This window comes from Oryzias latipes, chromosome 2 (genome assembly GCF_053564925.1).
Source record: "Oryzias latipes strain Hd-rR chromosome 2, Olatipes_Hd-rR_3.1".
NCBI classification, from domain to species: domain Eukaryota; kingdom Metazoa; phylum Chordata; class Actinopteri; order Beloniformes; family Adrianichthyidae; genus Oryzias; species Oryzias latipes.
In genome coordinates this window covers 48,275,745-48,303,158 of record NC_136238.1, presented here as the reverse complement: position 1 = coordinate 48,303,158, position 27,414 = coordinate 48,275,745, and the positions used below count along the sequence as shown (strand labels likewise).

Sequence of the window (27,414 nt, the reverse complement as noted above, 5' to 3'; positions counted from 1 at the left end):
CTCAGACTCTGTCTCACTGAAGTACAGCGTTTTCTTTTTCTTTTTTCACCACGCGTTTCCATGGTGACTCCAGAAATCGGCGATCTATTGAGAATGTCTTTATGTACCTGCCGTGCACGCCCATTAACCCAGGGTTACCAAGTCGAGCGTAATTACGCCAACTCATATCCGGTCTTTTGGAACCGACATACCCAGAGTAAGCAAGTTCAGGCGGATTTCAGCCAGAGTTCAGGGTTAAAGTCAGGGTAGTTTAAACATACTTCCTGGAATACCCCCCGGGTCACTGAGTGAAAAGAATTCATTACAAATGAAACTGGTTCTCTGGGAATTTCTACATCATTCCAGATCTAAGACTCAATTATCAATCAAAGTACAAAGTATACATGTCTATTAGGAATTTTTACTGTACTTCAGAAATTCAAAGAGTTTAAAGCATTTCTGACTGAACTGTTGGCTCCTCCAACTTTCTGTCAGTTCTTTTATTCTGCTCCAAAATTGTTTAAAGACTAAAATCAGAACAAGTCCAAGATTCTCTGGAGCTCAGGAACCCTCAAAGAATGTTGGTGAAAAAAAGAGAAGACTGAGATTTCAGAATCCTAAACAGACATAACTTTGACATAACTTTGATCTAAATTTGAAGAAGATCAGAGAAGATCTGAGAGTCAATGAGAGCAGAAATGTTGGTGAAACTTTAAACAGAAATGAATATTTTAAGGTTTTCTGATTTGAACAGATGTTTGTATGAGAACAGAAACAGTTTAGTCCATATTTTAATAAAAGTAAATAAGTAAGTAAGTAAGTAAGTTCATAAAGTTAATCTTATAATTAACAACATTATATATCAAATATAGAATGATACATAATGTTTGGTCTCCATAAAAACTTCAAATAAAAGTTTTTCTCTGTATCTCATCACCAAACATAGACATAAAATTCTTAATGTTCTTCTGGTCTAAATGAGAATCAATGATCCAGTTTTCTGTAACTCTGATTCATCTGTGAGTCCGAATAAATGTTGGAATTATTCCTGTTCTGAAAACAACAGCCTTCATGATGCATTTCTGATCTGAGATGATCCAAATCCAAAAGAACTCATCAAACACCATCATGACAGAAACTCACTTCTAACTAAACAAATGTTTTTCCATCAGGATCCATCAGAGACTCAGAACTGGATCTGGATCTGAACCCAGCTGTGTTTCCTTCAGGAGTGACCGGTCAAAGGGCCGTCTTCTCAACTTTAAATCATCTTCTGGTGCAGAGAGGTGAGCTGTTTGTAAATGTTCTTTCTCACAGACATTTCTATCTCCATGTGTGCAGCAGTGAGTGTTGGAGCTTCTCCACAAACACAGAATAGATCTAGTAGATTCTACTGAGTGTCTGCAGGACACCAGTGGGTCCAGTAGGATCTGATTGTTGCTGATTGTCCACAGACTGGACCAGCAGAGCTCAGAGACTCCCAGTGGTCCGTCTGTCCAGCAGCATCAAACACAGCTGGACTCCATCTTTCTGGTCTGTACATGAACAACAACTACTTTCCCATCATTCTGTCCACAGTCGTCTCCATGCTGCACTTTGGACACCAGTGGACTGTCAGTGTGTCCAACATGGAGCTGATGTTTGGCTCCATGACTTCACTCTGATTGGCTCATTCATCTGGAATTCTGTTGCAGCTGCTGGAGGACAACATTGTCACTTTTGTCAAGAAGGAGCTGAAGAAGATCCAGAAGCTTCTGAGTCACAGGGAGGAAGAGGAGGAGCTGGAGGCTGAAGATGAAGACCAGAGGAGCAGCAGAGAGTCAGTGATGAAGATCACAGTGAACTTCCTGAGGAGAATGAAGCAGGAGGAGCTGGCTGATGGACTGCAGAGCAGTAAGAGGATTTCTCTGAAGGTTTCAGCTGCTGAGAAATGAAGATTTCCTGATGTCTCAACACATGGAACCACAGGGATTCAAACCCTCATCATTCAGGGCTGCAGAGACTTGATTTACTGTTTGTTGTCTTCATTCAGGATCTACTGCAGTTTGTCGACATGAAGTCCAATCTGGTCTGAAGAAGAAGTTCCAGTGTGTGTTTGAGGGGATGGCTAAAGCAGGAAGCCCAACCCTTCTGAATGAGATCTACACAGAGCTCTTCATCACAGAGGGAGGAAGAGGAGAGCTGAATGAAGAACATGAGGTCAGACAGATTGAAGCAGCATCCAGGAAAGCAGACAGAGCAGAAACAAGCATCAGACAAGAAGAGCTCTTCCAACTCCCAGCTGGAAGACCAGAACCAATCAGAACCCTGATGACTAAGGGAGTGGCTGGCATCGGGAAAACAGTCTTAACACAGAAGTTCACTCTGGACTGGGCTGAAGGCAAAGCCCACCAGAACCTCCACTTCACATTTCCATTCACTTTCAGACAGCTGAATGTGCTGAAAGAGGAGAAGTTCAGCTTGGTGGAACTTGTTCATCACTTCTTCCCTGAAACCAAACAAGCAGGAATCTGCAGCTTTGAAGACTTCCAGGTCCTCTTCATCTTTGATGGTCTGGATGAGTGTCGACTTCCTCTGGACTTCCACAAGACTCAGATCCTGAAGGACCCTAGAAAGTCCACCTCAGTGGCTGATCTGCTGACAAACCTCATCAGGGGGAACCTGATTCCCTCTGCTCTCCTCTGGATAACCACACGACCTGCAGCAGCCAATCAGATCCCTGCTGAGTGTGTTGACATGGTGACAGAGGTCAGAGGGTTCAACGATCCACAGAAGGAGGAGTACTTCAGGAAGAGGTTCAGAGATGAAGAGCAGGCCAGCAGGATCATCTCCCACATCCAGAGATCCAGAAGCCTCCACATCATGTGCCACATCCCAGTCTTCTGCTGGATCACTGCTACAGTTCTGGAGGATCTGCTGAAGAGCAGAGAGGGAGGAGAGCTGCCCAAGAGCCTGACTGAGATGTACATCCACTTCCTGGTGGTTCAGGCCAAAGTCAAGAAGGTCAAGTATGATGGAGGAGCTGAGACAGATCCTCACTGGAGTCCAGAGAGCAGGAAGATGATGAAGTCTCTGGGAAAACTGGCTTTTGAGCAGCTGCAGAAAGGAAACCTGATCTTCTATGAATCCGACCTGACAGAGTGTGGCATCGATATCAGAGCAGCCTCAGTGTACTCAGGAGTGTTCACACAGGTCTTTAGAGAGGAGAGAGGCCTGTACCAGGACAAGGTCTTCTGCTTCATCCATCTGAGTGTTCAGGAGTTTCTGGCTGCTCTTCATGTCCACCTGACCTTCATCACCTCTGGACTCAACCTCATGGAGGAAGAACAACAGAAAAAATCCTTCAAGATTCTCAATCGGAAACAGAGAAGTCCAGTCCAGTTGTACCAGAGTGCTGTGGAGAAGGCCTTACAGAGTCCAAACGGACACCTGGACTTGTTCCTCCGCTTCCTCCTGGGTCTTTCACTGCAGACCAATCAGAGTCTCCTACGAGGTCTGCTGACTCAGACAGGAAGTAGCTCACAGACCAATCAGGAAACAGTCCAGTTCATCAAGGAGAAGCTCAGTGAGACTCTACCTGCAGAGAAAAGCATCAACCTGTTCCACTGTCTGAATGAACTGAATGATGGATCTCTAGTGGAGGAGATCCAACAGTTCCTGAGGTCAGGACGTCTCTCCACAGAGAAACTGTCTCCTGCTCAGTGGTCTGCTCTGGTCTTCATCTTACTGTCATCAGAAGAAGATCTGGAAGAGTTTGACCTGCAGAAATACTCTGCTTCAGAGGAGGCTCTTCTGAGGCTGCTGCCAGTGATCAAAGCCTCCAACAAAGCTCTGTAAGAACTCTCAGGAAAATCACCTTCAGTCAACAAATGAATCTGATGGAAACATGAAAGATTCAATAACTGCTGTCTGTCTTCGTTTTCTACAGACTGAGAGACTGTAATCTGTCAGAGAGAAGCTGTGCAGCTCTGTCCTCAGTTCTCAGCTCTCAGTCCTCCAGACTCAGATTTCTGGACCTGAGTTTCAACAACCTGCAGGATTCAGGAGTGAAGCTGCTGTCTGCTGGACTGGAGGGTCCAGACTGTAAACTGGAGACTCTCAGGTCAGGTTTCATTTGTTTGTTGTCAAATGTTTGTTCTCTACAAGAAGTTCTGTCTGTTTTTCTCTGTTTTCAGCAGAAATTGTCAGATAGACGTCAGTGCAGAGGAAACAGCAGAGGACTGTTGGATAGAAGTAAAAAGAAAAGGATATTCTGTTTGAGTTAAAAGTCCTGGTTTTCCTTATCTAATGGTTTTAAATGTTCTCCTGTTTTTTTGCACCAGACTAAACAGGAGAACCTAAGTTCATCCAAGTGTTGATATCTGGGAGAAGTTCATGTTCTGTGTTCTTTGAAGTAAAACATGAATCAATCCCAGAACTGCAGATTTCAATGGACAAACAGTTGCAGCAGATTTCTGACCCACAGAGCAGCAGCTCCTTATGAAGAGATATGAGGAGGTCAAACTGCAGCAGACTGACAGGTCTTTGTCACAGACCTGGTTCTGGTGACCATTCAGAACTGAGCCTGGATCAGAACCAGGTCATTTATTTCATATAACCTTTAGGTTAGCTTCTGGTTCTCAGTCCTGGTGCTTAAACAGACACTAAATCTATGCTGTTTTAGAGTGAAGAGCCTCTGCTGGTAGTTTATGTTCAAGGCTGGGGGCGGAGCTACCTGCCAAAGGAATAGATCAGCTGACCAAGAAACTTAATGTGGCAGCACGAGTATAAGGAAAGATTAAAAGAAAATCTACAGTAAGCCTTGGCTCCCGCCCAAACATGATGAAAAAGGGGGACTCCCCTGTTGACTGATGCAGGGTTGTATTATAATAATACCATACCTGAGGCAAACACACATGCCAATCCCTCTTCCTAGAGACAGGAAGAGTACGCAGCAAGTTGTGCAGAGTCCCGTTAAAGCGTTCCACCTGGCCATTCCCCACCGGATGATACGGGGTTGTGGGACTTTAGTATTCTGTAAAGACTACATAGCTAAAAACATTAAGGTTTCCACATAAAACCACTTTTAAAACGCACCAGCCTCTGCCTATAATGTTTAAAAGATTCTGCCGACAACGCCAGAATGTGGCAGCACCAGAAAACAGGTCAACAACGCCTCCTGGGGGCTGCTGAGCCCCAGGAAAAGATTAAAAACAAAGCAAACACCCTTTTGTGAATCACTGCACACGTGATAGAAACCACACAGCACACTGGGACCCCCCACCACACACAACAGTCCACCACCTCAGCCTCCCCCGTCCTGAAAAAAAAATTAAATTGATCAATAAAAGCCACACAATTAAAAATAAAGATAAAAAGGTGATTAATGTTCCAACCACCGCCTATCAGCTGGGGGGAGCCGTCCACAGTCCGGTGAGACGCCACAGCAAGGAGGGGTCTTCGTGAGCTGAGGGTATCGCTCCAGCCGGTTCCGTCGTGGCGGGGGTGGGACCCGGACAGAAATCAAGGTTTTTGATTTGATTTTTGATTTGAAATGGTTTATTTCAAGCAATCAAATAGAAATAGAAATGCAATACAATCATCAGTTATACATTCATCAGTGGCGGTTCTACCCTGAATTACTCCCCGGGCGAGACCCTCCCCAGGCGCCGCCCCCCCCCCCCCCCCCCCCCATAGTCACAACAGAACTTTGTCTTTGTCAACTGACATGTTTTATTGTCATTGAAATTAAGAAGTGGATACAAAATATGTCAGAATTCTGAACAGCATTATAATAGTTATCAGAACACAAAAAATAAAAGACCATAAGCATGGCAAAAATACAGTTAGCTAAGAAATATTAAATCAATATTAAATAAATAATATTAAATAAATATTTTAAAAACATTTATGAATTGGAAATTTAAATTGTCATGTTCTATATCGATCTCTACTTCAGAGAAGAAAAATTAGCTCATGTTTTCCGTCTTCAATCCTTTGATTGGCACATTTTTAGTTATGACCTGTTATATTATGTTTTGTCCCCATAGAGTTGCAGTAAATGGTAAATATTCATTTTTAAAACTACCTACAGATTTATGGAAATTCTATTGGCTAAAAATATAACCCAACATTTGTAAAACAAATAAAAAATAAACTTCATATGCAGGCTCAAAATTAACCCCTAAATCCCCAGTTAAATGTCAAAAAAACATTGGGAAAACGTTAAGGCTGCCACAAATGAGTATTAAATTAATGACCAATCTCAAATTATTTGCCCCATTAGCATCTCATGGCAGCAGCAGCAGCAGCATGCTGTGTAACCATCACAGCTTTTTTAACATTATGAACTAGTATACAACAGCAAAACACAACAAAACCTTTGTGTTACAGCAGAGCAGACGAGTAAGCCCTGGCTGCAGCCTGCAGAATTGGTCAACATAGTGGAATGCTGGAACGCAGAGGAATGTGAGCACGCTGTGGAATGTTAACCCCGCCCACATTGAGCCCAGTCTGCTGTGGAATGTTAACCCCGCCCACGCTGAGCCCGTGCATTTGATTCACCTTTGTCACAGCAGTTGTGATTGCAGGAAAGGGGAAGAATCAGTGGAGCACATTTTGTGTCATTGGTAATTGTATGAGGAAGAAAGAGAACAGAGGGAGGAAAATTTGAATGGTGCAGTTTTTTTTTATGTATCACTCAAAAAAATGATTGAAGTCCCTCTTTCATGTAACACAATAAAATTCTGTTTGTTTTATTTAAAAAAATTTATTTCAAAAGAATGTATCTACATTTAATTGACCTAACACAAAATGTATTAATAGTTTTCCCTATAACTCCATTAATCCAAAATAATTTAGTTCAAGTAAGGGGCGTGCTGTTGAATGCTGTTTTCCTGTTTGTCTTTATGCTTTTTGCCGTCTCACGGCTACAATTTTTCACTTATTTTAACCATTGAACTGTTAAAATGTTAACTCCTTTGTCTAATGTAATGCCTGGTATGACTATTAGTCCTTCAACTCCTTCGAATTTTCAAAAGTGAAAACTTTAGTTCGTCTTTTCCACGTAAAAAACAAAACTGTGGCATGAAATCGTTTCAACTCGGCTTGTCCCAATAAGACAATACACGACGAGCCTCATTCATAGAAATAAGTAATCTATTTGTTAATACCGGCGGCCTCTAATTGCCACAGGAGAGTTAGCTCAGTGGCTTAGTCAATGGGTTTATATCACAGAGGATCTGTGTTCGAATCTGACTTTAGACTTTTGTTGCATGATCTTTTCCCTTTGCCTTTCTTGATAAAATTGAGTTCGACTAACTCGATTATATTTCGTTATATGGAAGAATTTTCTTTGAGGTGGGGTTACTCATATTTATTGGATGGAAATCCTGACAAAACAATTAAATTGAGTTCATCAAATGAGTAATTTTTTGAGTCTGTGAGGCCAGACAGAATTTATTAACTCCCTAATACATGTACATGGAAACTTGTAAAAGGCATAAGAAGACAGCAATCACTGTATAAATTCTCTAATTCAATTAAATATTTTTTTTATTTAGCGCAATGAAAAACAATGAAAAGGGGATCATGAATACAAAGAATGCCTTAGACCCCCCCCCCCTTCACGGTAAGGAAAAACTCCTTAAAAACCGGTAGGTGGCAATATTGCACATGGAAACTTGTAAAACCAAAGAAGAAGACGGGCTCAATGTGGGCGGGGTTAACATTCCACAGCGTGTTCACATTCCTTAGTGTTCCAGCATTCCACTATGTTGTGCTATTCTGCAGGCTGCAGCCAGGGGTAGTTGGAGCAGACAGACACATGAATCATAACTAATGTTACAAGTTAAGGCAGAGCAAATTTTTAAGAATAAAATCTAAAAAATAAATAAAAAATGACGCTATTTGCAACATTTGGGCCTACTTCAGTGTTGGTCATCGGCCAAAATAAAGTTTTCATCGGCAACGTTGTTGTAGGGCAGGTAGCGTTAGAACTTAGAAAAAACATGCATCAAGCTGTGAGGACTTACCCTTTTCTTTATCTCTTTTCTCCTCTTCTTCTTTTCTTTTCTTTCTAAATTGGGCACCAGATGGCTTTGACCTTTTTTTCTCCATATTTTAGATGTTTTTAGCGTTTGTTTGGCATAAATGTCCTCACGTCACGAAGAAGGCATCAAGTTCGTCGACTGAACCAACTGTCACCTTAGTGACAGCATTGTTTTGTGTTGCCATTTTTTCATTTGGGCATTTCACACAAAATTAACCCAAAAAAGCAGAATATATTTTTTATACCTTTATTAAAATGTAGGTTATAGAATGTCACCTTATGACTGACTTATAAAAAGGTTTTATAAAGTAGATTCAAACCCCCGCCCTTGTCCCCACCTAGCCACTTAATTTGGAAGCGTCCCACAATTGAACTGATTCCCTGCAGCCCCCCCCCCCCCCCCCCCCCCCCTCTTCACACATTTCCAGCAGGAGCGCGTGCGGCTACAGCCAGGGGCGCTGATTCGCTACAAGACGGCGCAGCCGCAGTTTTTTACTTTTATTTTTTTCATCAAGCCTGCGACCGTCGCCTCCCCTGAAAGATGAGCCAGCCAGGTTTTGAGCATGCGCAAACGCGGCGGCGCTCCGTGCTCACCCCGCGCCCCCTCCCTTCTCCTTCTTCACACACATTTATGTCTACTTCTCAAAGACAGGAGAGAGCGAGAGTTATAGAATGTCACCCAGTAGCGGTTCTAGGCACGGGCCGTCCGGGCGGTGGCCTGGGGCGGAAAACTGAAGGGGGGCGGCACCGGCGGCTCAGCCCTTGTAAAATATTATATGCACCACTATTGGTTTACTTATGTCACAGTTTGTGAGTTTGTAACAGCCTGAACCTGGCCGCGCCGCCGCCCTCGCCCCGCAGCTGCGCTGAAATCAGCTTGAAATGGTTTATTTCAAGCAATCAAATAGAAATAGAAATGCAATACAATCATCAGTTATACATTCATCAGTGGCGGTTCTACCCTGAATTACTCCCAGAGTCCAGACTGCAGACTGCAGAAACTGAGGTCAGTAAAGAAGCTGAACTCCCTGAAGGATCAGAAGAACGGATCAGGTGAAGAACTTTCTGATGTTTCACTAGAAGATTTTCTGTCTACAGCCGTGTTTGAAACAAACTGATGATTGGTTCAGATTTTCTTCATCAAATGAATTGATTGTTCTGATGATTGATAGAAACTGATCTGTTTCAATCAGGATCTTGTAGATCAGGATCTCCAACCTATTTTAGAACACGGATCCATTTCATGTCAGAAAAATGTTCACAGATTGTCCTGTAGAAAGTTCAAGTTGGCGTCCAAATTAGTTTCAGCTTCCAGTTTTCAGAAAACCATTCAAAGGATTCTACATCAAATCTATTTGAAGAAAATAGTTTGAAAAGATCTTTAAATATTGAATGTAGAACAGACACTTCCTTTGAATGTCACTAGAACAACAAAAACACACAAAGTGTTCTTTGGTCAGAGCATCATTCAATCACTGAAAACCAGAAATGACTGCAGATTCATTTACCACTAGAAATGAACAACTGTCACTTAGTTATTAAAAACAATTAATTATATGTGTTTAATTTACAGCTAAACAAAAATGCTTTAGTCATGAAGAAAAAAACTCTTCAAAGGGTTCAGACCAGAATAAATCCCAACAAATATGCCAAAAAAAACATGTCAGAACCACAATCCAGCCAGTCTTCAGAGCACTGAACAGAACCAGCAGCTGCAGATGATATTCTGTTGGACTGAAATCAGGAGGGACTCTAGACTTTCTCAGTCTGTCTGTGGTAGAGGGAAGATCTTAAGCCCGAGTCAGAACCCCACCCGACCCGAATTGTGCAGACTGTTTTAATAAATATATTGTAATGTCTGCAAAGAAGCTCCTTAGGTGGGCGGTTGTCAAACAGCTCTTTATTAATCCTGGATGTCAGAACGGTTACCGCATAAACCCAAAGGAACAGCCAGCTATCCCCTCTATCCCTCTATCCTCCAGCTATCCTCCCAGCCCACCGTTGATTGACAGACACTGTAGTCCAGTTTCACTCTCTTTGTCTGGCCTCTTATTCTGTGTTCCAGTGTTATTTCGTTGTGCCAAAGCATTTATCATGATCACAGAAATATGTAGATTATTAAAACCTTAAGAAATCTGGCGTTTTTTCTGCCAAAAATACTATGGGATACATTGAAATTTCGGGTTTGCTTTGAGCTCGGGCCTGCAGATCAAGTTAATTGGTCGGGTTTGGGCTGAGTTGGGTTTTAATGCCCGCGGGCCTGTGTCGGGTCGGGCTGGGGTTTTTAGCCCCCATCTTACCTCTAGTCTGTGGAAGGGCCAGTCCTCCAAGCTGATTGTGCTCCACACAGTTCTATATATCATGAATTTCAACTTAATAAAAAGGGAAACACAGACAGATAACTAAGTTAGCTACAATGCTCTAGCACTTCCTCCAGCTTCTTCAGCTTATCCACTTCAGCAAGGGTTGCCATGGAGACGTTGGTTGGATGTAGGACCATCTGTCAGTGGTTCTGTGTTTGTCAGTATTGATCATTTCCTGTTCCACTTGGTAGTCAGATCCTGTGTGAGGGACTCTGTCTTCTGATGATCAATCTGTTTGTGTTCCAGCTCTGCTGCATAGCAGGACTATGTTGAGCATGGACCAATAACTTCCTGCATTTAGCTATTGTGCTGTCAGATTGTCAGATAAATGCATCTAGACATTAAAGAAAAACACAATTAGAAACAACAGACCACAACAAGAATCAAGTTTCTCATGCACGAGGGAGAAAAGCAAGAGTGACAGAAGACGTCCACCATGCTTCTCTTCTCAAAGGACTGCTTCACCTGTGCACCTTTCTCACCTGTGCACCTTTCTCACCTATGCACCTTTCTCACCTATGCACCTCTCTCACCTATGCACCTTTCTTACCTGTGCACCTTTCTCACCTGTGCACCTTTCTCACCTATGCACCTTTCTCACCTGTGCACCTTTCTCACCTATGCACCTTTCATTAAGAACTCAAGTAGGAGGATACAATTTCCAGACAAAGAGAAAAGTTCATTAGGGGGTGTCGTATAATGATCCATGTGGGTCTATTCTAAGTTCAAACAGTATTCCTTTTCAGCTCAGGACAGTGTGTCTAAAACCCCCTCATCCTAGCTGGGATGAGAAACGGATAAAAAAACACACAACTGTTTTCTAAAAAGGTCAATCTGAGTTAACATTTAAACACCCATTTAAACAATGATAATAATAAAACAATTTCCCTTCACACAGATGTTCTGCAGACAAACTGCCATGGTAGATACTATGAACCATGTACGGCGTTGTGCTCAAACAGGAGCTGTCTCTCTGCTGTAGTCAGTCTGCTGACTTTATGTTCAATACTCTGCTGTCTGGACACATGCAGAAAGTCCTCAGAGCAGCATTAGCAACATGCTGCTGTTCTGTTTCCAGAACAGTTAAAACATTTGACCTCAGTTCCCCTCTGAATCCAAATAATGTCCTGTAACCTCCAGGTTATTGTGATTACAGAGAGACGTCCAGTGATCCCCATTGAGCTGCATGGGTCTTTTTATCTTTGTCATCTTCCTATAGGTTGCTGATGTTTTTCACAGTAGTAGCTCTAGAGGGAAGTTGCTAGGCTGGGTCATTGCTTGCAATGTGACCCTCATGGTCAACCACATTGATTGGTCTGCTAGCTGTTCTATCCGTTTAGCTACAAAAGCTAGCTGGTTGTTGAAGCGGTCAGACGTCACACCTGCATCTCACAAGGTCATCTCACACCTGCAGGACTACAAATCCCTTTAGTTTGGTCCAGAGAGCCATCCAGCAAGGTCTGAAGAAGAAACTTGTCATTCAGGAGTCCTTTCTGGACCTCCATTTCTGCCTCGTACTCCTGAACGCCGCGGTTGTACGGAAAGCAGCGAGTGCCAAAAGTCAAAACTCAAAATCCGTGATTAACTCCATCAAAAGAAATTGAAACAGATTCAAACGTATTTTGAGTTTTTAACACAAAAAACTGACAGCCTTCAAAAAACAAATTATTTCACACAGAAATAGCAGATAGAAACACAAAGAACATCAGCTGATCATCTGTGAGCACAGAGGCTCTGACTGGAGACAGAAGTGAGACGGTAAACGGCTCCAACGGCCAATAACCTGTTAGTAGCCGGTTAAATGCTGCTAAAGGGACAACAATGGAAGATGAAAGACTTGACAAGTTTCTCCAGCAGCCAGTATTACAATTAGGAATAATTATTGAACCATTTATGGTCATTTTCACTCATGACACAGTTCTGATGTCACCATCTATCATCTGAGGGTTTCCCACAATCCTTTGCTTTTACACTGCATTGAAAGTCCTAAACAGAGGGTCAGGGGTCCAGAGAGAGGGTAAAAACCTGACAGCACTGACCTTGTCAGTAAAAACTGTTAAAAACTGTTGACAGACTCTAAAGGATTCAAAAGGATCTTAGGCTTGCTGATGTTCTCAGACACACATTTGACAGAAACGTGGAACTTTTCACAGCAGCCTGATACTCAGTCAAGGAGTTTTTCAAAATCTCAAATGACACGTGAAGACCGTCTTTTTTCCCCCATTTATGCTCCACGCGACGGCAGGAGCGTCTGAGCGCACGAGTGTGATCGTTGATCCAAGGCTCCGAGTTTACAGCGTTTAACCTTAAAGGAACAATAACGTCTGAAATGCCCACAAACATGGCTCAAATCCTGCAGGACCTCATCAACGTTTCCACACTGGACGTCCACGGAGGAAACCTCAGAAGCTGAGAAAGCCGCTGAGAACTGCAGCGCCGTCTGCGCGGGAGTCAGGCGGCAGCGGTAAAAGATCAAATTCAAATGGAAAAGGAATGCTGAAATCTCCAAACACGCCAGGCTTCTCAGGAAGCGTTAGCAGATTGAGAACACTTGGGTTAAAGGCTGCAGGATCTACGTCAAACCACTCGGTCCACCGGTTAAAGTTAACAATAATGTTGGGGGAAGAATTAGGGAAAAAATAAGAGTTTAGGGTAATAGGTTAAGCTTAGGGTAAAGTTAAGGGGTAGAGTTAAGGTTAATTTTAAGGGTAATGTCAATGTAAAAAAAGGTTTAGGTAAATATGTATAGCTAAGGGTAAAAGTAAGGGGTAAAGTTAAGGGTAATGCTAAGTTTAAAAAAAGAATAGGTAAATATGCTGAGGCTAAGGGCTAAGTTTTTTCAATGAACATTTATAAAACTTCACAGTGATGATTTAAGTTTGAAATTCTTTTATTTTAGTAAACACATTTTATAAATAAATGTTTTGTTAATCTTCTAATTAATTTATTAGAAACTTTAGTTCCACACTGTCACCTGTTGCGCAGGGAAGGTAATTAGTGCGACACCTGCCTTCACCACGTGGTCACTGCCCCTCCCTGTTCAGGTGGAGTGAACAGTCTGTTTTCTGCAGTCTCCTCAATATTGTAAGTTAGCTGTTGAAAAACGCGTATTGGCTTCTTAAATATGTTTAAATAACTGACATGAAACTGCTGTAGAATCGTTTACATTTATTTTAAACTATCTTTTTATGTTTTTTAGGAGCCACTTTTGATCACGCTTCTTTTTTCCTTTGCATGTAGGGAGCTGCACTTGTGCTGTCCACTAATGCCGTGTTCTTTTGTGCTGTTTTAAAGGCATTAAAGATGCAGTGACCAGAGTAGTCTCCTCCTTATTGTGCATCGGCGACCAAACTGAATCCGTTACAAAGGGTAATGTTAAGGGAAAAAAGGAGGGGGTAATTATAGATAGATAGATGGATAGCAGTGGCCATTTCTAGACAGCAATGTCACAAAATGAATGGTCAAATATTTACTATTGTATTAACATTTTATTGTCTAAAAATGTGTTAAACGTCCATCTCACAGACGAGTTCATTCAGAATCAGTTACATATAGCAGGTCGGCTGACTGGATCTTATATATTCCTGCAGCGTCACAGTGCATTTTCCTATAGACGTCCATTGACTTCAATGGGGCTGCTTGGAACGGTTTTTTTCAGCGCTTTGAAACTAGACGGTCATTGGATAAACGCTGTGATTATGTCCCGCCCACGTACGCTCAGCGTCTCTGGGGTGAATGGGGAGTGGGCTGTCTTTCTGTTCCTGTTGATGTCTGAGGAATGGACGACAGTGACGATGGATGGATTTACGCAGATCAATAAGCAAAAAATAGTCCTGCAGAATTTACTTTTAAATAAATGGACAATTTTATGAAAATGAGCTTCCCCTCTCTGACAGACCAGTAGCTGCCGCTGATAGGCAGGCTGAGAGCTGAGAAATAAAATCCAGATTTTCCCCAAAATGATCTTCTAAACAACAAATTGAACTGAATCAATAAAACAGAAATTGATCTATTGACCGGCCCAATATCCAGATATGATCACACAACAGGCCAGATGTGGCCCACCAGCCTTGAGCTTGACCCAAATGTCCTGAAAGATTTCTGGGTGATGAAAATGATTTTCACATTTTAGGATTCAAGATAAAGAAATACAATTTAATCTGACATTTTTGAAATGGAAGCTTTTAAATCTATTGGATTGTAAATATGTAGTCCTGAATAATTCCTGATGATCAATGACATTTCAATTCCTCGTCTGTTTGAACTTCATTTCTAATCTATGTCAGAACTTCTTCTTCTTTTCTTCCTGCAGCTGCTTGTTCTCTGCTCACATCAAAGCTCCCAGCAGCTTCTGACTCTTCATTCAGAGCTGAAGTCATGCTTGATCAGGGATCAATGTCCAACATTTGCTGCTGACTCTTCCTCATCACTTCCTTCTTCTCTCTGCTTTGATCTGTTGGAGCTGAAAGTCTCTGCTTGAAGGGCTGCAGCAGAGAAGGACTGGAAGATCATCTCCTGAAAACTGGGAGGAAGACTTTCCAGCATCCTGCTGCTGAAATTCTCCCATGATTCAGTGCTGTTTGGAGAAGAGCTGAGCAGAAAGAGGAAGTGGACTTTTTCTGCTGTTGCTGCAGAAACATCAGTTGGTTTGGATGCAGCCACAGGCTGATGTTTGACTTTCACACATCTGGACTTCTTTCCTGAAGCAGCTGCATGTTGTCCTGAATGTTCCTGAATGTTCTTCTTCTCTGCTTCTGCTGGACTCTTCTGATCTGCTGCAGTTGCTTCACATCTTTGGACTTTTTCTAAACTTTCTGATCTTCTTCAGCTCTGAACTCTTTAGAAGAAGTGAAGGATGAAAAACAGGAACTTTGTCTTTAAACTCAACTCTTTGTTCTGGATTCAGGTTTAGGGGCTGCAGTTTGTCAAAGACCAGCTGTGATGCTCTGGTCTCAGCTCTGAAGTCCAACCCGTCCCACCTGACAGAACTGGACCTGAGGTTCAACAACCTTCAGCCTTCAGATGTTCAGCAGCTCCAGGATCTGGTGGAGAGTCCAAACTCCAAACTGCAGACTCTGTGGTCAGTAGAGGGTTGGAGTCAGTCCAGCTGCTTCCAGATGTTTGGTCCTAAAGTTAGTCTGAGAGCAAAGATGCAGAGTTTCCTATGAAGCTGCAGCTTCTCAGTGAAGCTCTGAGGAGAATGATGACAGGCTTCAGGACAACAGTCAGCCAATCAGAGCAGCAGAAGCTCCAACAGGTGAAGATGACAGGAAGCTGCTGCTCTGAACAGGACTGAAGCTCCTGCTGCTCTTTCTGCTGCTGTGCTGCATCACTGACTTACAGACCAGGATCAGGAGACACTCCTTCATCTCTGGCTCTCTACTATCTCTCTGCAGGTGGAAGACGAGACTCTGATGTTCCTCCTGGAGGAGCAGAGAGGAGCAGCAGCAGCAGCTGGTCTGCAGAGATGTTGTGACTGGACGGTGTTCCTGGGAGGTGGAGAGCAGAGTGATGGAGGAATCAGAGGAAGTGGAGATGAGTGTCAGAGCTGCAGCAGGAACTGATCTGAGATCAGCTCCACTGTCTCTCAGTTATTGTGCTGCAGCTCCCCCGGTGGACTGATGGAGAACTGCACTTCCTCTTCTCATTCTAACTTGGAGTGTTGATCTGAAACATGGGTTGGATTCAGATGTTCAGCAGCTCCAGGATCTGGAGAAAAACAGACCTGCAGACAAACAGATTCTTTTCTAGATCATCAGTTGAATCATTTTTCTATCATCTCTGTTCTGTTGATGATCAAATATTGACTCATGCAGTTTGAAAGACTCAGAGTTTTGCTTTGATTGATGTTTTCCACAGTTTTCTGACTGAACTTCCTTTTTCTTTGGTGTTTTGTGGGTAAAACTCTGTTCTTTTTCATGCTGACAGCATTTTTAGCTGCAGTTTTAAAGAAGTTTCATCTAAATCCAGTAGAATCTCCTCATTTTCTAGAATGTCTAAACTAGTAGAAACTTTCTGAGCATAAAGCCTGTTTTCTCCAGAGGACATGAATGAACAGAGTGGATCTTAGTGAGGAATGACAGCCTCTGGATGCAGAGAATCACTTTGATGCAGCTTCTGCAACAACACCAACTGCATTGAAGCAGGAGGGAGAAGGGAGACACCTGCTGGCTGTTTGCAGAACTGCATCTTAGTGTCAAAAGGCTTCAAACTGAAAGCTGTCTGTCAAATTCCTGCAGCCTGTTTGGATTTAATAAATGCTCTTTTGAATCAACTCTGTGTTTTCTATTGATTTCTGTCTTCATTCTGTCTTTGACTCACAAACAGACTTGAATCTTTAGCTTCCCCCTCATCCTGTTCCAGCTGTTCTAATCTTCATGTGTTTGGTTCCTTCTCAGTAGAAATGGGTTGGAAAAGAGCTTTGGAATGTTCAGGTGGTGCTGATGTCTTTCTAGATGGGGGTGGGCAGAACAGATGAGAGCCCCTCCCTCCTGATTCAGAGGGGAACAGTGGGCAGCAGCTGAAAGGAGGGAGTGGAAATGGGAAAAGTTCTCTGCAGGTTTCTCCTTTCCAAGAACAGAGGGACACGACTCCATGAACAGCAGAAGCTAAAGAGTTGGAAAACATGCCCAAAGCTGCAGCACCACCTGCAGAAAGATGCTTCCTCTCCAGGCTCCGCCCCTCCACATCAAGAAAGATCAGAGTTTCTGCTGAGCTGCTATTGGAGCTTTTAGGGGCTCAGATCTTTAGGAACATTTGCTGTCAATCAAACCAGGAAGTCAAGTGTTTTGAAAGTAAACTGAAATTAAAGTAAGTCTGAGATCAGATTGAAAACTGCTTTTTGTGGGCGACCATCACTCAAATAGAACAATCCTCTTTCTAGTCCAAAGCTTTTCGATCGAAACGCCTGCAGGTCAAGATTTCTCTTCCTGGACTTCCATCCTAGAATGAAGGAAAAAGGGTTTTGCTTCCAAAGTCTTTTCATTGTATTTCTCAGATTGAGGCCTAAAGGAGAAATTGGAGCAGCTTGTTCCTCAAGGAGGAGTTCTCCCCAATTCCATGCAGGGATGGAGCTCCAGATCCCTGAGCTGATCCAGATCCCATCCAGACGTCTGTCAGTCATGTGAAACACATGGAGCTGTCACCGCTCATCATGGAGGTTATGCTGCTTAATCTGTTCAGATGACCTCACTTAATGTCAAAAACATTCTTCAAATACACAAGTTGGAGAATTTGTCTGAATTATTTGTCAAAATTCACATTTGATCAAAGAGAAAACTTTACAGTTGTGACTTTGACTAAACAGCAGTTTTAGATTTATGAGGTTAAGATCTACTTTGATTTTATGATCGGACATCAAGCCAGAATCCACCTTCATCCTGCTGAAGCCCCGCCCTCTGACCTTCATCAGTCATCTCTAGGCTCCGCCCCCAGTCTGCAGCAGCATCTGCTTCCTCAGAGAACAGCATGTCAGCACACACTGCATACGCTCATTTGATCCTAGTTTTTATTTTTCCCCTAAGTGAGAACTGGCCTACCTTTTTTTGACTTTCGTGATGGAGAAGGACGGACAGTAGAGCCCTGCGCACGACTTTTTTCTAAAGCCCGCTCCCGCCCGCCGAATTTCTGACCAATCCCCCCCACTCCCGCAACGAATGCGTTACACTCCCGCCCGCACCCGCAATATGCATGTCCACTCCCACCCGCAAAACTCTGATAGAGATGCATTGATTTTGTATCGTCTTCAGTCCCGCAGGAAAAAAACCACGTATTTGTATTGATATTATTACAGAGATTCATGTCCCTCCAGCCTCATCTTTTCATGCATTCCTCTTTTGTGTAATGTGCAACTTAATTATTAAATCTATTTTCCCTAATCCTGTTGTTCACTGAAGCCCACACGTTCCCAGATGTTTTTGCCATGGGGAAAGTGGGTGGCCTCGGCTCAGGGAGGTTCTGATAGAGTGATGTTTAGCTTCACTGGTTCTGAAGGTTTTGGAGGAGGTTCTGCCTTCGGTTAAAAGTTTGCTTGTGTCCGTGCGCAGACAGACGGCCTGAAGCGCTGAACCGGCTGGTAAAGACGCAGGTCAAAGTCATTGGAATTTATGGAGGAAAAAATAACATTGTAATGGTTCAACAGAGCTGAAAATCTATGAATTATTTTTTTCCTGACGGAAAAATACATTTTTTTAGCTTCAGCCTTTTCCAGTTTTTCCACATTCTCCGTGTCTACCATGCATTGCTGCACACAGACACCGCTCAATGCAGTGATCAGACCAAAACTTTAGCTGGTAGCTCCTCCCACACCTAACCGCGGTATCAGGCTTTAAAGAACACAATTTCTAAGAGGCGGGGCATTGCACACCCCCAACAGGTTAGATGACAGTGGCCAGTGACAGTGGCGTTCACGGAGCTTCAGCACATAAGACTCCAACAGCCTTAAACAGCCTAACGTTGTCCGCTATTATATATTCATGAGATATTCATGGCAACACTGATCCCGCGGGGGGGGGGGGGGGGGGGGGTTGCCGCCCGCAGCACTATTCAAACCACCCAATCCCGCGAGATTTGCGTTCAATCCCAATGCAGGCCTCTAACGGACAGTGTTCTTGAGTAATGGACTACATGTCTACCTGGCACGCTAATGCAAGTCAAACTTCTTTACCTCCATTTCATTAGGAAGAATATATTATTTGTCCCACTGTTTATATTTGATTCAGCAATTTGAACATTTTGTTTCAGATTTCCTGTTCATATAATGACTCAGGAATCCACAGCCGCATCCTCCTCAGACAACTCTATAGACAGGTATTGGTTCAATTCTTCATTCTTCCTTTTTTTTAATACTCCTGCAGGACAGAGCTGCCTGGTCCTGACAAACCTGCTGTTTGCTGCGGATTGTACATCTGTAGGACCAGGGCTGAGCACTTCTGCTGTAAAAGGGCTTTAGAGTCCCACTCTGATCATCTGTTGATCTATTTTAAAAGCCTTCTCTGTGGAGGAGCAGAAAAAACAAATGGGCGAACTTGAGACAGAGACGAACGAGTTGGTACCCAAGAATGGAATTCTGCAGTTTGCAAACGGACCTCTTGATGAAGTCCTTTGCACAAATTCTTAAGACAACGATGAATAAAAACTGCAATAAAAGTGGTCTATATTTTGGTTTTAGATTATGTTAGGAAAACCAGGAGCTCAAGAAAAAAGTGGAAGAGCTTGAAGAAGAAAAGCAAACACTGTCAACTCCGGTAAAACTGCATCTAAAAATTTTAAAAGCATATCTAGCCATCTTTCATCTGAATCCTTTAGGAAACTTCTGGGTCCTCCTTTGATTCCCCGGCGGCTCAGACCAGCACTGCCAGGGACTGTTCTCTAAGGTTCCGGTCACACAGTGAGTTCTGCTGCTTTGAACCTCATGAATTAAGATGAAGTCGTTTTTAGCCAAAATTCAACGTTTTTTAATCAACGTTGCTCTGACATTTCTCTGTAATTTCATTCTGAGGACCTCTGATTTTCAATACCTAAAATCTAATTGGTTTCAACCCTTTGTTTTCCTATTTCCGCCATGTTTCGGCGCTTAACTCCCTCTACAATTTTTAACCTATTTTAACCATTTAACTATTAAAATGTTCAGCTCTTTCAGCTTATTCTAGCTATGACTTTTGGTCCTTGAACTTTTCAAGATGTTTTTTTTCCCTCTCTCTCTTTTTCAGAAGAGATTTTTTCTGACTCTTTTAGGGTAATGATATGACTAATGTCTTGTTTAAGCTAATATTATTAGATGTATTTTAATGTGTATGGATACTTATTTTAAACTAAGTGGTAACAACTTATCTTAAATTATGTAGTAATAACTGAAGGACATTGCTGGGTAACTTTTCATTAGGGCTGGGCGATATGGCCTTAAAATAAAATCTCCGATTTTATTTTTTTAATTCGATTTCCGATTTTTTTCCCGATTTTTTTTTTTCCGCCCACCCTACTTAAGGAAAGCAATACGTACAAACGGCAGACAAGTTCAAGCAAATGTTGCTTTTATTTAATCAAACCCAAGACAAATGTGACCCCCATTTGATCCTCATTTCTGGGGACTTTAACCATGCCTGCACCCCCCTCTCCGCCACCCTGTCCAACTTCACCCAATATGTGAACTGTCATACAAGGGACAGGAAAACTCTGGACCTTTTATATGCTAACGTCAAGAATGCATATACTTCTGCCCCCCTCCCCCCTTTAGGACGCTCTGATCACAACCTGGTCCATCTCTCCTCTGCTTACACTCCAGTGGTGAAACAGCAGAAACCACAGGTTAAAACGGTGAAGATCTGGACTGAGGAGGTAACAGAGCGACTAAGGGACTGTTTTAGCACCACAGACTGGGACGTTCTCTGCAGTCCACACGGGGAGGACATTGACAGTCTCACTGAATGCATCACGGGCTATATGAATTTTTGTGTGGAAAACACGGTGCAAACAAAATCAGTGCAGTGTTTTTCCAACAACAAGCCCTGGGTTACTCCTGAGCTGAAGACCCTCCTAAATGAGAAGAAGAGGGCTTTTCTCTCTGGGGACAAGGAGGAGCTACGCAGAGTACAGAGGGACCTGAAATATAAGATCAGGAAGTGCAAAGACGCTACAGGAAGAAGCTGGAGCAGCGCCTGGAACAGAACAACATCCGTGATGTGTGGAGGGGTCTGAAACACATCTCAGGACATGCTGAGGCTGGAAATGGTCGCCAGGTCACAGGTGACCAAGCCTGGGCAAATGAACTGAACCTGTTCTTTAACAGATTTGATTCTGCCCAGCCCCCAGTCTCCACCCACTCGGCCCCCTCTTCACACCTTTCCAGCTCAGGCGTCTCCTCCCAGCTGCAGCTGTTACCACCTCAGCACCAAGCAGTCCACCCTCCCCTTCTTCCAACAGAAGCAAAAGGACCCTCCTAACGACTCACAGCACCAGACCAGCCACCGCCCACCCATCCTCCAACCCCCCTCTGCCTCACCCTGAATCAGGTTAGGATGGAGTTGAGGAGAACAAAGGCCAGGAAGGCTACAGGTCCTGACAATATCACCTCCAGGCTCCTCAGGGAGTGTGCAGACAAGCTCTGTGAGGGGGGGCTGTTCATATTTAATATGAGCCTCAGACTGGAGAAGGTACCAGTCCTCTGGAGGACTTCCTGCCTGGTACCGGTTCCAAAGGTACCTCGTCCTACGGAACCGAACCACTTCAGACCTGTCGCCTTGACTTCCCACCTGATGAAGGCCATGGAGAGGATCATCCTCAGCCATCTCCGCACCCAGGTGAGCTCAGCACTGGACCCGCTGCAGTTTGCATATTGACCAGGCATCGGGGTGGATGACGCCATCATCTACCTGCAGCATCGGGCCCTGTCTCACTTGGAGTCCCCTGGGAGCACTGTGAGAGTCATGTTTTTTGATTTCTCCAGTGCTTTCAACACAAATCAGCCATCACTGCTGAGGAGGAAGCTGGAGGTTGCAGGTGTGGACCAACATCTGGCTGCTTGGACCATCAACTACCTCACAGACAGGCCACAGTTTGTGAGGCTGCGTGACTGTGTGTCTGATGTGGTGGTCTGCAGCACGGGGGCCCCTCAAGGGACTGTGCTCCCCCCATTTCTGTTTACCCTGTACACATCAGACTTCACCTACGACTCCCACCACTGTCACCTGCAGAAGTTCTCAGATGACAGTGCCATTGTGGGCTGTGTATCAGGGGGGGATGAGCAGGAGTACAGGGGGGTCATCTCCGACTTTGTTGGCTGGTGTGAAATTAACCACCTGCTGCTTAACACCAGCAAGACAAAGGAGTTGATCCTGGACTTCAGGAGGTCCTCACCACCACAGTCACCGGTGAACATCCAGGGTTCTGACATTAGCCGCGGTTACATGGGCAGAATATCTTGATCGGATCAATGGTCGGGTTAAAATTCACCCGTGCACATGGGATCAGAAAACCTTTTTCCGATTAGAACAAGCGTTCCCATGGCTCACACCTTTGGTCGGAGTAAATCGTTTGGGCATGCGCAGTAGTGGTAAAAAAAAACCGGAAGAAGAGATGCGCCTCGTTGTAAACAGACCGCTGCCACAGACTTTTGTGCAGCAGCTCCGTAACACGAGGCGATCTTCCAAACGTGCTTTTATTAATGTTATCAATAGTATGAAGCGCTTGCTTGCTCATCGTTTATTTAATCCGTGTGGTCATTGATTTTTATGTTGAAGAACGGAGCTGGAAGAGTTAGGAGGACAGGCTATAAACACGCGCTAACAACATTAGCCTTGCTTGTGGACACAAAATCCAGGACCGTGCGAGAGACGCAGCAATCTACATCTGCTGTCGGGGCTCTCGATCTTGGGCACGGCGCCCACACGTAACTAAGCATCCCTCCCTCCCTCCCTTCACACACAAAGTTATCTGGCTCCTCTGCTCACTTGGTCCACTGGCACCCGAGCCCCGGTGCCAGTGGAACAAAGCGCGGCTGCCCCGCATACCCCTCTTGAAGGAGGGAGAGGTAGAGAGCTAGAGGGGTGAGAGCGGAGCGGCGCTTTTCACGGGCGTCTGCAGAGCATTCAGTCGGTCCCGTATGCGCTCCAAAGCTTTCTCTCAGCCAAACACCGTCTATGCATGACGTAACCCAGAGCAGTAGTGACACAGGATCGGAATGACCGTTTACATGCTCCACGATCGGATAAACGATCGGTATAACCCACCTATCTCCATCGGAGAGAAATTCTGATCCGAATGAGTCTGATCAGGGCAGAGTATTCCGAATGGCGCGTTTACATGACGCATTTTCTTTCCGATCAGGCGTTCTTTCCGATTACTTTTGCCCATGTAAACGCGGCTATTGAGGTCGTGGACACATTTAAGGTGTTCACCTGAACAGCAGACTGGACTGGTCCAACAACACAGATGCTCTGTACAGGAGGGGTCAGAGTCGCCTCCACCTGCTGAGGAGACTGAGGTCGTTCGGCGTGTGCAGACAGCTGCTGAGGACCTTTTACGACACTGTGGGGGCCTCAGTGGTCCTTTATGGAGTTGTGTGCTGGGCGGGGGGCAGTGCAGGCAGAGACTTGAAGAGGCTTAACAAACTGGTTAAGAAGGCCGGCTCTGTCCTGGGCTGCACACTTGAGTCCATGGAGGAGGTGGAGGACAGGAGGATGTTGGCTAAGATAACATCCATCATGGATAACCCCTCCCACCCCCTGCACCAAACTGTAGAGGCGCTGACCAGCTCCTTCAGCACCAGACTGTTGCACCCTCAGTGTAAGAAGGAGCGCTACCGCAGGTCATTCCTCCCCACAGCCATCAGACTGTACAACACTGTTACAGTGACAATCCACGGTCACAGGGTGTTTTTTCATTGACTCATTTATTTTCTTTTTTTTTGTAGTTGTTTTTCAATTTTAAATTGTTTTTTATTACTGAACAGTTGTTTGTTTTTGGTGTGAACTTCATTAGTTATTTCTGTATTTTGAAAAAAAAAAAAAAAATCTAATGTTTTTTTATAGTTTACATGTTTTGCAAACCGCATGTTTTTTACACCTTTGCAGCTGTATTTATTTAATATTTTATATTTATTTCTTTATTTAATAAGAATCTCATTTTTGATAATAATTTTTCATAATAATTTTAGTAATATTTTTTATTATTTAATATAAATGTCATTTGTGATGTCCTTTATTGATGTTATATTATATAGATTATTTCTGAATGTCATGTTGAAATGAAATAAATGATAAATGAAATTTCCCCATTGTGGGATCAATAAAGTCATCTATCTATCTATCTATTTCTGGCATGAATAATAAATAAATGAACACGCTCTTGGATTCAAAGTTAAGTATAAGATTTTTCTTCTTCTCACTCCCTTTTGGATTTGTGTTTAAATAATTGTCTTGTTTTATATAACTTTTGTCTGTTTTTTGTCTAATTTCGTTATTCTAAACTTGTTATCACTTATCCAAAATAAAAAGGTTACTGTACTTCTTTACTTAAAGTCCCAGCTGTGTTTTAAGTCCCACTTTGTAGTCTGGACTAAAAGGAGACAAACATTCACCATTCTCTAAAGGATTAACAATATATCTCATATCTGGGCTCTAAGGTTATAATTAAAAAAGAAACCCCGTCTTTTCCACGGAGAAGATGACGACCCAGCAGGAGTCGCGGCCCGTTCATGTTTGGTGTTACGGATTGAAGGAGGACAGTTACCCCCCCCCCCCCCCCAACACAAAATCCTCTGGTGGGCGACCGTGTCGCGCACTTAGGAATGAATACAATGGAAATTAATAATTAGAAAGCAGTAAATTTGTCGTATTTCCTCAGGAGACGGAAACTTCTGTTGTAGAATAAGGATGTTTGCTTCTGAAAGCGCGCGCCCGTTTGAGTAAACGGAGCCGCGTGCCACGTGCAGCGCGAAGGCAGACACAGAGAGCACGCGCGGTGGGAGAAAAGGAGACAACAGTCTGAAAGAAAGAAAGGAAGAAAGTCTGAACACAGGACTAGCAGAAAAAGGAGATTATCAGCAAAGATGAATGTGTTTATTATAGTTCCAAACACGCACCATATGCAAAACGTAAAAAAAAAAAAAAAAAAAAGAGTGCGTAAAAAAAGTGCGGTGATGCGGTTATCATCACAGCCCTAGACAGGTGATTAACATCAGACAGAGTGGCCCATATGAAGCCCCCCCACCGCTGCACATCTGCATTTTAAGGGAGAAGGAAAAGTCCAAAGTAATTACCTGGGACTTTTCCAGCAATACAGCTGCCCCACAAACTACCATAAATAATAAAGTGGTAATCATTACAGACGGTCACTCTGTAGAAAAAGTGACCTTTTTCGAGGAACTGGCCTCCAAAGTGTTTGTGGGAAGATATTATATAATGAAAGAGTATAGGCTCCAGGGACATACCCCCCTATCACATTCTCCCCACAAAGCACACGGCCTTCTATTGGACATCTCCTGGAGTCACTGGAACAGGAGGCAGACAGACTCCTGGATCCTCCATCAGTGGTAACACCCCTGATAAGTGTGGACCAGGTAGAAGGTCAACCCCTCCTCACCATTGAGGGAAAAGTTTTGGAGGTAAGGATGTACGAGTCCTCTAAATGCTCACAATCTGTCTTAACAGAACATGTAATTAATTGTCTTCATTAGGTGTTTGCAATCAGGAGGATAAAGAGTGGGAGGAACAATGTTCCAATGAGGCAGCTTTGATTACACCAAGTAGGTACTTCTAAATGTCTTAACACTGTGTGTGTGCATAAAATAACTTCTCACTGTACAGGACGGGGCAGAGGTGAACATCTCTTTTTAAATTGGAAGTGGGTGGCCATGTTAGGCTCAGCCACATAAAGCGTGGATCTTTGGTGGGTGGGTTCCATCAGTCCACAAATTACACCACAATAGAGGTAGTCATGTCACACATCAAATCTAACCTGCCCCCCACCCTGGACCCACACCAGTTTGCATATAGAGCAAAACGATCCACAGAAGATGCAGTCTGCTCTGCCCTCCACCCAGTTCTCACTCACTTGGACAAGAAAGACTCATATGTGAGAATGCTGTTCATAGACTTCAGTTCAGCATTTAATACCATAATACCACAACAACTCATCTGCAAACTGGACAGACTGGGCCTCAGCACCTCCCTCTGCAACTGGCTGTTGGATTTCCTCAGCCAGAGGCCTCAAGCAGTTCATGTTGGCAACAACATCTCCAACAGCATCACCCTGAGCACAGGGGCCCCTCAAGGCTGTGTGCTCAGTCCCCTGCTGTTCACCCTGCTCCCTCCCCTCCCCACTCACAGCGCCAGCCAGCAGGACCACCGGAATAGGACATACACTCCTCCTGCACTAAGTGTTTGAAGGACAAACACTTTAAACTGAGATTTCAAATAAGTACATCTGCATATGCAACTGCACATGTAAATAACAGTTATTCCTACCAACTACCTTACCTACAACTAGTGTACCTCCCAGTACACTACCTATAAATGCACACTGTTGGCTCATGTTGCTTTAAACAACCTGCACCTTTACTGTTTTCACATTATATTATTTATCATTACTTAGAGATTAGGCCTGTTTCTTTGTAGTGGATCTGCACTTTACTGTTGTTCATGTCTACGCACGGGACAGTGAGAAACATAATTTAGATCCCTTTGTATGTCAAGCACATGTGAAGAAATTGACAAATAAACCTGACTTTGACTTGTATGGACTAAAACCGTAAAACTGACAATGAAAGAAACACTGCAAAATGACATGTACTCAAAGAGTAAAGTTGGAAAATAATTACTAAAATTGTTTTTGTAGGTGGTCACCCAAGCCGTGGAGGAGGTGCAGCTAAAACTAATAGCAGTCAGGGAGGGGAGAGAGAAAGGGGGCCTGGAGCTGCTCCTAGAAGACCATGAGACCTTAGATCAGGGGTGCCCAAAGTGGGGCCCGCGGGCAAAATTTGGCCCGCCAAAGGTTTTCTTCTGGCCCGCCGAGTCGTGGCTGCGCAAGCCGCCGTGTTTTTGTAAAACCCCTTAACCTCACATCCATTGTCTATGATGGTGAAAAGTCTATGACTGTAATTTACTTTTGTTCTCCAGATGGCGCTGCCACCCCCTCTCAACCCCATGCACTGAGTGTCTTCTTTTACGTTCTCACTGCTCTGCATACCGTTCTTGTACTGTCCTCTCACGTCCTCTTTACCGAAGTCTCACAAACACATAAAGCGCACCGCACCATAGGGCAATCCTTACATTTTGGAGAAGATTTACGACTCTAAGACTTTTTCAGTTTGTTAAGATGGAACGACAACGGCAGTGGCACACGGATAAGAGGCATTTTAAACAAAAGTGGGAGGAAGATTATTTTTTTGCAGAAATCTCTTCTAAGGCTGTTTGTCTTATTTGCCAGCAATCGGTGGCTGTACTGAAAGAGTACAATATACGTCGCCACTACGAAACTAAACATGCGGTCTTCTCCAGATACAAAGGTGAGGCGCTTTATGGTGGACATCACCGACCTGCTCAACAA

The 27,414-nt window shown here is 43.7% G+C and overlaps 1 protein-coding gene across 3 annotated transcripts in view; it reads left to right on the top strand.

Annotated features, from left to right (window-relative positions):
• The window catches only part of LOC144988990 (NLR family CARD domain-containing protein 3-like), a 204,704-nt gene that overhangs the window by 4,439 nt on the left and 172,851 nt on the right, over nucleotides 1-27,414 (top strand). The window contains exons 5-11 of one of the 3 annotated variants that reach the window (XM_078940539.1): nucleotides 1,152-1,265; nucleotides 1,434-1,512; nucleotides 1,674-1,872; nucleotides 2,012-3,812; nucleotides 3,908-4,081; nucleotides 15,278-15,451; nucleotides 15,768-16,645. In XM_078940539.1, the coding sequence (XP_078796665.1) occupies nucleotides 1,152-1,265; nucleotides 1,434-1,512; nucleotides 1,674-1,872; nucleotides 2,012-3,812; nucleotides 3,908-4,081; nucleotides 15,278-15,451; nucleotides 15,768-15,786 (2,560 nt within the window). In that variant the 3' untranslated portion in view covers nucleotides 15,787-16,645. Of the gene's footprint in view, nucleotides 1-1,151; nucleotides 1,266-1,433; nucleotides 1,513-1,673; nucleotides 1,873-2,011; nucleotides 3,813-3,907; nucleotides 4,082-15,277; nucleotides 15,689-15,767; nucleotides 16,646-27,414 lie in introns of those variants that run through there. The other 2 variants (XM_078940537.1, XM_078940533.1) reach the window with 2 other exon arrangements.